The 8,548-nt window shown below is 56.0% G+C and overlaps 1 protein-coding gene across 1 annotated transcript in view; it reads right to left on the bottom strand.

Annotated features, from left to right (window-relative positions):
• Nucleotides 1-8,548, bottom strand: part of LOC103917457 (hepatocyte growth factor-regulated tyrosine kinase substrate-like) — an 18,327-nt gene that overhangs the window by 5,768 nt on the left and 4,011 nt on the right. Inside the window, exons 3-19 of the mRNA XM_009324595.1 lie at nucleotides 8,267-8,351; nucleotides 7,791-7,866; nucleotides 7,173-7,265; nucleotides 5,073-5,196; nucleotides 4,028-4,080; nucleotides 3,416-3,484; nucleotides 3,087-3,211; nucleotides 2,770-2,848; nucleotides 2,591-2,689; nucleotides 2,112-2,207; nucleotides 1,701-1,739; nucleotides 1,472-1,615; nucleotides 1,108-1,321; nucleotides 739-911; nucleotides 441-581; nucleotides 185-362; nucleotides 5-105 (exon numbers count right to left, since the gene is read on the bottom strand). Coding sequence (XP_009322870.1) covers nucleotides 5-105; nucleotides 185-362; nucleotides 441-581; nucleotides 739-911; nucleotides 1,108-1,321; nucleotides 1,472-1,615; nucleotides 1,701-1,739; nucleotides 2,112-2,207; nucleotides 2,591-2,689; nucleotides 2,770-2,848; nucleotides 3,087-3,211; nucleotides 3,416-3,484; nucleotides 4,028-4,080; nucleotides 5,073-5,196; nucleotides 7,173-7,265; nucleotides 7,791-7,866; nucleotides 8,267-8,351 — 1,889 coding nt within the window. The remainder of the gene's footprint in view (nucleotides 1-4; nucleotides 106-184; nucleotides 363-440; nucleotides 582-738; nucleotides 912-1,107; nucleotides 1,322-1,471; nucleotides 1,616-1,700; nucleotides 1,740-2,111; nucleotides 2,208-2,590; nucleotides 2,690-2,769; nucleotides 2,849-3,086; nucleotides 3,212-3,415; nucleotides 3,485-4,027; nucleotides 4,081-5,072; nucleotides 5,197-7,172; nucleotides 7,266-7,790; nucleotides 7,867-8,266; nucleotides 8,352-8,548) is intronic.

Genomic DNA, 8,548 nt, shown 5'->3' with positions numbered 1-8,548 from the left:
GGGCGGGGTCCGCCGGGGTGGGGGGGGGCACCGCCTGCCCCTGCTGAGCCGCTTGCCCGCTGCCTGCCCCCGGCTGGTACATGTAGGCGTTCACCATGCTGGGATCTGGGGCAGAGAGGGCAGAGATTGAAGCAACCACCTTGCGCTCAGCCTCCACCCACGTGGGATCAGCTCGCCGACATACCCGTCCCTGTGACGGGCATTGCGGTGTACGGCCCCGTGCCCCCTTGTGCTGCCTGGTTCATGTATACGCTGTGCATGGGAGAGCCCTCCACGGAGCCGGCCGGGCTGAAGGTGCCAGGGAAGCTGGTGGGCCCCGAGGGCTGGTAGATCACCCCACTGGCTGCGGGCATGGCCTGGAGCTGTTCAGGGAAGAAAAGCAAGCTTTAGGCCATGCCCCCGGGGACCTGGCAGGAGGGTCTCTGGTCCGGCAGCCGTACTTGGGCATAAGGCAGAGAGAAGGCTGGCATCTGGGCTCTCATCTGGATGGTCTGCTTCTGCTGTTCCAGGCGCATCTGCCTCTCCTTCTCCTGCTCCTGCAGTCGCTGGATGGCCAACTGGCGCTGCATCTCCAGGTACTCCTGTGGGAACGGGGCCGTGACGGCTAGAAGCCAGGACACCGCAGCATCCCCTCCTGCCAGGGCTGCCATCCCTGCCAGCCCTGGGCTGGCCCAAGGTGCAGGCAGGCCTGCTGGCTGACGCGGCTCCCGATACCCTGGAAATGCTTCCCTGCCTCACCTGCTTCTTCTGCCTCATGATCTCCAGCTTCTGGGCCAGCTGGATCTGGCGCTGGCGCTCTGCCTCCTCCGCTGCACGGCGCAGCTTCTCCCGATGCTCCTCCCGCAGCGCGTTCAGAGCCCCACGTGCATCCCGAATCTGGGCCAGTTTGTCCTGCAGGCCTTCGTAGTACACTGGGGAGGGAAGAGAGAGCCTCAGGGACCCTCTTGGTGCAGAGCACTCGGACCACCCCTGCACACTGCACCGGCTTCTCTCCAGAGAGGCTGTGTCATGGGGATGCCGAACCCCGGCGCTGGGGGAAGCCCCGGCAGCCACCCGCTCCTCCCCAGGATGCCCTCCCACACCCCCGGCTGGGCAGCTCCCACGTACGCCTGCGCTCATCCAGCTGGTTGAGCAGCTCCAGCAGCTGGGGGTGCATGTTGTTGATGGACTGGAAGAGGGACAATACGGCAGAGTCATTGGTGATGCTGCGGCCCCGCATGTGGTTGCTCTTCATGCGGTTGACAAACGTGGTGACCGCATTCTGCAGCGCCTTCAGGAACTGCTCATGGTTCTCCTCAGACTCGCCGTTCTGGTACTGCTGCTGGAAGGACAGGGCAGCCAGTCAGACTCAACTCTCCCGTGCCGAGAGCCAGCAGCAAGCCTGCAGAGCTGCGTGACGGGGCTGAACAAAGGAGTTGGGCACTCCTCACCCCTCAGAAGCTGCCAGACACGGGTCCAGGCCCCCTCTTACCTCAACAACACCGAGCGGGGCGGGGTGGCCTTCCCCAGGCTGAGCAGCTGGCTCTGTGAGGGACAGAGGTGCTGACGGGGTGGGGCTCTTGCGAACTTCCTCTTGTTTCTTCTCCCAGTAGTTGCGGTTCAGGTACCGAGCCAGCTGACAGAAAGAGAGGGAAGATGAGCATCGCAGCCCCGCTGGGAGTGAGCCTGTGCCACGGACTAGGTAAAGCCTGGATCCTTACCTCCGGGTCAATGTCCTCAGCCAAGGGAGCAGAGGAATTCTGGGAAGAGATAAACAGGGAAATCCAGTTCAGAGAAACCAGAGACCCACAGCTCCCACACAGATGTCCTGCTCGGACCTGGCCATGCACAACCACCAGTGCTGAGCACCAGCAAGAGACTGAAAGGGGACAGCCGTCTCCTTCAGCCAGACACACGCTGCAGCTACTGGAAGCAGCGGCGGCACCTAAATGCCGGCTCAGTACAGACCTTCTTGCTGAAAACACAGTAGTGCTGTGAAAGAGCAAGGGATTGCACGGGGCAAATCTTTTCTTTCAGAACAGGGATTAAATCTGACCCAAGCAGGGCAGGCTTGCACCAGGGAAGTGGCCTACGTCCAGCCACTTCACGTTCAGGGGCTCCCATGAACGTACCACAGGTGGGGAATAGAGCGTGCTGACCGGGGGGGCTGATGAGGTGACGGGTGTGGGCTCAGCCTTCGGGTACATGGAGTAGGTTGTTTTCTGCCTCTGCAAAAGAGAAAAAAAAACCAGTCAACTCAGGGACTGTCCAGACTCCTCCGAATCACCCAGTCAGCAACAGACTGGGCACACTGGGTGGGCGAGGTTCCTAGGAATGGTCAGGCATGGCTGGCAGACCCAGCCTCGTGCTTCGTACAGTTCCCGCAGGCCAGCGTGCCCCAGGGCTTGCAGCTTGGGCACAGCCTGCCTCCAAGATTCAGGACTGCAACACAGCATGTGCCTGGCTCCGCTTTCACCCTCTCGTTCCACAGGCCCTGCGACTCCTCACACCAGGACATGCCTAGAGATCTGTTACCGCACAGCTAGGAGATGCCCAGCACATCGGGGCTGTATGGCAACAACCACTCCCAGATGCCAAGCAGGGCACAAACCATTCTCTCCTTCTCCTCGGCCTCTGACTGAGACAAGGCAATAGCTAGCTGGAGCTCTTCCTCCTCTTGCAGAGCCGTCTCATCACGCTTTGGAGGCAGCTGCAAGCAGAAAGATGAGGAGGTAAAGGGATCAACAAGCAGGTCAGGATCACTAGATCACCTACAGGGCAGCCACTCACCTGGGACTGCTGAGAGAGAGGGCTGGTCAGGTACTCGGGGGGCAGTTCAGAGGTGGCAGCAGCTTTACCCTCAGCTTTCCTGTAGTCAGAAAGAGGCGACAGTGCAGACTGAATGCTCCTTCCTCCGCACTAGAGCCCCAGCTCTGCGCAACACTACAGCTGTAAACCCCGTTCCCAGGAATGAAGGGAACCCAGCCCAGCCTGCACAGCTTGGGAGACCCTCGCTCTGGTCTGCAGAAAGGTGGCTCCATGCCAAGCTTCTCCCCTCACAGTCCCAGCTGTTGCAGGCAAAGAAACACACCATAAAGGGTACTGACTTGTTGAGATGCTCGTAACAGGGCTCACAGACTCTCACTTCCTTCTCAATCCCGAACTTGGGGATGGTGGAATACTTGGAGGAGCATTTGCCACAGAAAATCTGCCCGCAGGCCCTGCAGTGATGCTGCAAAGGATGGAAGACATCAGTGCGGTAGCAAGACACTCCTTCACCATTAGACAACATCGCTCAGACACTCCTGGCACTTCCTTGCCAGTGGCCAGGGAACGCGGTCCAGCCCTGACGCTTCCACGCAGGCTGAGGGAGTCCTGCAAGTCCTGGGGGGCTGTGCAGGACCAGGGAACCCAGAGGGGCAGGAGCGGCACCCACCTTCCGCGTCACGACACCAAACTGCACTCGACATCTGTGACACTCCTCAGCATCGACCCAGTCTGGAGCCTGTCAAGGGTTAAGGAAACTTGCGTAAGGAGGGGAGGAGGGCCTCAAGGAGAGGGTCTCCACAGAACCTTTCAGGAGCTCCTATGGCTAACCAAGGCGCTCTCATGAATGGGGGAGACTGGAAGCATTTGCAGCTCAACAGGAAATATTAATCCCCGCAAGTTATCTCCTCTCGTGTTACTAGAGACTGATGCTTTCCCAGTCAGCAAGAGATTTTCTAGGAACGTGTCTGCACAACAATCGCTTTAGCAATGCCCTGCTGCCATGTTCAGACTGCCATGCTGCTGGAAGGCCACCGAGTAGGGTAAGATAAGACTAACTCCCTGTCCTGGTCAAGTCTCCCCTCCCTCTGGTAGTTTTAGGCTAAATTGCTGTACACCACCCCAGAACTGCCCACGTGACAGCTGGGAGGGGTATGTACCCAGCAAGGTCTCTAAACTGCGTGAAACGGAGGAGTGCAAGAACTGAAGGTTTAGTAGGAAGGGGATAGGAGAGCAAGGTCTGTCCTGCAGTGCCAACTCCCTCCCCACTGGCAGAGCTCACCCTTTCTGCAGCAAACATGGCATCGCTCTCTTTGAACTCCGGGAACACGTGACCTAGGGGAAAAGCGACAGAGTCCTGTTGTGAAAGTGCTCCTCCGCACAGGGAGGCCGTGGTGCCTACAGCCTCGTGCCGTAGGTCCCAGCCACACGTCAGATCCAGCTCAGCACGCCTGCCCTGACCATTATCTTACTCTGACACAACTAACAGCAATCTTCCTCCTGCAGGAGGCCAGAGGGCAATGCTCACACAGCTCTTGCTGCTGTCTGCAAAGTACTGGGCTCTCAGCCACGCTCTCGAACGCACAGGACAATCCCCTATTGGTTTCCCTTATACACCTGTAAGGGACATCAGGGCCCTTTGGACAAGGCTTGTTTCTCAAGACCTTGAACTCAGCATGGGGGGAAAAGAAGCCCACTGCGTGGGCAGAGGGGGCTTTGAGTCTCACCCCTTGAACAGCAAGAGTGTGGCAACACCGGCTCAGTGGGGGACCAGGACCTCCAGGCTTTGCCACTGCCTGTGGAGGTTCTGGCGCACAGAAAGAGGCAGAGACAGCAGCACGTCCTTTCCCTCACAGGGAACGCTGCCATCCCCGGGACAAGAGAGAAAGTGCCATGCTGACACTGTCAGAAAGCCGGAGCCTGGACCCATCCTGGAGGTATTAATGAAAGCCTGGGAGGAAGGAACCACCCCACTGTAAACCCCTTCCCAGAGGACACGCTGATTTGCTGCCAGTTTTCCTGAAGAACATTCGCAGCTCCTGCTTTTCAGGTCTCACTGCCAACCCTTAGTTGCTAGCTGGGCTGGAGACCCAGAGCAAGGCAGCCCCCGATCCTGGGACAATGGGGCTGTCCTCTCTCTGTAGTGGGATTCAGTCACTCCAAGAGGTTCATCAAGTATCGGGCACCAAGAAAATGCTCAGTATTGCAAATCCAGATTTTGCTAACACCAGGCAGGGTCCTGACACCCATTCCTTCTCCTGCCATGCTCCTCCAGAGCAGAGCTGCTTGGCCGATTGTCCACCCACCTTTGCCCACAGAGTCCTCACCTTCAACCTTCATTATCTGATAGGTGTCCTGCACCACCTTGTACTTGGGCTCATTGCGGAAGGCGTGAGCCCAGGCCTGGATAAGGTACAGGATCTTACTGCGGACACTTGTCTCCACTTGCCTCTGCACAGAAAGGGAGGAGGAAAAAAAAAAAAAAATCTGAGCAAAAGACCCTGAAACCCAAAGGATGGTGTGAATCCCCCAGAAGAGAAGCCAGAAATACCATTCATGGAAAGAGAGACTTTAGAGTACTTGTGCAAGGTAAGAGCTGTCAGAAAGCTGCAGTAAGGACAATTCACAGCAAGGACTACCTACTCCTTCAGCTTCCCCACTTCCCCCCTCCAGCACGAACAAGAAAACGTCCTTCAGAGCAGCACGGACCAACTTGAAAAGGGGTACGGTTACAATGCTTTGAGAAAATGCCCATAGGGACTTGCACAATCACTCCCCAGGGCAGGCACGAGCACTGGCCTGCCCAACATCTCACAAGAGTCGCTCATCCCGCACTTAGAAAATTGCGGGACCTACAGCTACCCAGTTGGGCAGAACAGCACAGTCCGCCTCACCCGAGCACTGACAGGGCACCACAAGCTCACAGCTGGAGGGTGTCTGGAGGGTGTCGGTGTCAGGCTGTCAGCACCTCCAGCCCCGAGACTCCTGCCCAGGAATACCCAAAGCTACCTCGGGATGTGACACAGTAAGGAGAGCTAGGAAGCCTGCCCTTTGGAGGCAGGGATGGTTGTATCACAGTTCAAGGAGCCGGAGGAAACTTGGCAAGCCTGTTCCTATCCCAGCCAGCATCTGAGAGCAGCCCTGTCATCAGCTGACCAAGTCATCACACATTCACCTGACCGGCTGCTCCAGAAATCCCCCGGGAAGTGGAGGAGCATTGTCAAGCTCCTATTTCAGCTGGGAGCTCGGCCCACACAGCGTGACTTACTGACAATTCCTGGAGCTCCAAACTTCTATAAGATTTGGCAAAATCCTGCATTCCACAAATGTCACAGCCTTGAACCTCATCAGAACTAAGACCATTTTACCAGCATTGGGCATTCACAAGCAGTAAAGTTCCAAGTGTAGGAGGAGAATGGGTCTGCAGCAGTTATGAAACTACTGAGGCAGACAAGGACTGGAGAGAACCACAAAATCTCTTGATCTGATCTCCTCGGCGCTTGGAGTGGCTGCACTACTATACCTGGCCGTCACATTGCAGCAGTGTTCCTATCTCAGCAGAAAATCCTGCATGGAGACTGAGTCAGCCCTAACAGGAAGGTGACAGGAGAGAGACACCCTGCTACGGCGTGCGAGATGATGGGACTCGCACAGCTCATTCACCAAATATCTGGGTCATCCGGTCGTCTATTTCTGGCAGAAGACAGAGGCTGTAAGGACGGAACAGCGTTACTCTAACAAGCTCTTGTCTGGGCATTGCTGTTCTGGGTCTGGGAGCTGGAGACAGAAGTTCCCATTTCCACTTCACTTGTGGAAGTCTCCAGTCCAAGGACACATGGAGCTCTTGCAGGCATCACGTTGTTTCAAATCGGCAAGTGACAGCTTGTCAGTGAGAACAGCCAGGTCTAGATCCTGCAAAGCTCCTCAAACAACTCCACAGACTAATGAAATGGCCACGATAAAGAGGAAGCTTCTGCCAGTTTTCACCTTGCTGCTTACCTTCCTGTGTGTCTCATACTGTACTACGAGAGTGAATTCACCTCACCGCTGCTCAGGTCCTTGGTGCAACTGCCAGACCACCCATCTCTGTTTTCCTTTGCTGTCTCAAACCGAGCAAAGCGTTGCACCCAGGAGCATTTACCATGACATGGTCTAGTCCTTTGCAGCATACTCCTACCCCACTTCACGGAACAGCCAAACATTACCTTTGCTCTCACGACACCTTCTCTCCCCTAGCAGGCACTCCTTAGCTCCCGACACTCATCCCTTCACATCATGCCACAGTTTGCTCTTTTCTGAAACGCGTTTCCAAACAGTTTCCTTTCTGTTCCTTACACAAAAGGGATGAGAGGATGCGCACATTTTCTCCTTCTGCTGCTTCTCTTACAAGCTCATTCAAAAACAATAGTAAAACACGATATATTCACCTTTAGTATTTCCTTCAGTTCCTCCATAGTCTGTTTATTGGCCACCTCGTCATGGACTGTTTGGCCACAGTTTTTAACCACCGACTCCATGACCTACAAGGGCAAAGGACAATATTAGCCTGCCGCTTTCTTCCTTCTCTGTGGCCCGCGATGCGTCCCGGCACACGTTACAGGTTACTGCGGCCAGCACACCAAGACAGGGGCACTATTTAAGCAATGAGTTGCATTAGGGCAGTGTCAGTCAAGCCAGAGAAATCCACATTGCCACGCTGGAGAGTTAGCTACGCTTCAACTGCACGGTGGCCTTTGTACCTCTGCTATTTAGAGACAGACCCCCAGGGACAGTGTCTCAAGTACAGTGTCTCTGTCTGTTTCTAACTCCGAGATGGAATTAAAGAATGAAACCCACAGCCTGCTGATCAGTCATGAAACCTCTGTGCCAGAGGAAAGAGAAGGCAAACTCCAAGCCGTGACTCGGCTGCTCCCCGGGCAGGGCAGGGCAGGGCAGGGAACGCCGTGCAGACCGCGCAGCCCAGGTAGGCAGGCTTATAAAAGACGCGAAGATCCCTGGCCTGGGAGCCGGGCCCCTGCAGTGCTCACAGTTTGGGTTGACGTTACCTCCAGTGCGTAGAGCGCCACGTGGGGATTCTTGTCATTGACTTTCTTCTTGATAGCGTTGACGGCATATTTTGCTCTGGGTAAGGAAAGAGAGTACACATCCTCAGGTAATCAAGAATCCGAGGGGGGGTTCCACCTGCTGCTGCTAACCTGCTAACCCCCACCCTAACACAAGGGCACAGTTAGCTCATGGTCTACGCAATTCCCCTGAGGCAAACTGGGAAGAGAAGGAACAAGCGCATTCAAGCTTGAGTTTCTCTGAGGATTTCAGGCCAGAAGGTAACCTGCAACTCCTGAGCTCAGGGAAGTACCTCGACACATCAGGGCGTACCGTACTGCCTTTCCGACGCTTTTCTGAAAGGGGGTGACAAGACGCGCGCTACCGCAGGCTGACAGGTCCGAGACCCTCACGCTTCACCTTGCCAAGACACGGAAAGCTGCGCTTGCAGCACATCCAAAAGCCGAAGAGCACTTACTGGGTATCTCCCTGACGGATCATGTCGCAGATCTGCAGGATGGATTCCCAGTCCGTCTCCAGCAGAAGCTGGCTCGTAGCCTTATCTGCAAGGAATAAACCTATTAGACTGCTTTAAGCAGTTCTGTTTATCTCGGCTCTGCGACCGCTGATGCGTTTGCAGGAAAGCTCCCCCGGACACCGGCGATGCCCCAGACCCGAGCGCTCGAGGATAAAAATCCTGATTTTTCCCGGAACGCGCCAGCTCTTCCCCTTCAGACGCCCCAGGGCGCTCGGTAACCTC

Source organism: Pygoscelis adeliae, unplaced genomic scaffold, assembly GCF_000699105.1.
Source record: "Pygoscelis adeliae isolate BGI_AS28 unplaced genomic scaffold, ASM69910v1 Scaffold445, whole genome shotgun sequence".
In the NCBI taxonomy this organism is placed as follows: domain Eukaryota; kingdom Metazoa; phylum Chordata; class Aves; order Sphenisciformes; family Spheniscidae; genus Pygoscelis; species Pygoscelis adeliae.
The sequence above is the reverse complement of the archived record's forward strand: the minus strand, read 5'-3'. Positions and strand labels throughout refer to the sequence as shown.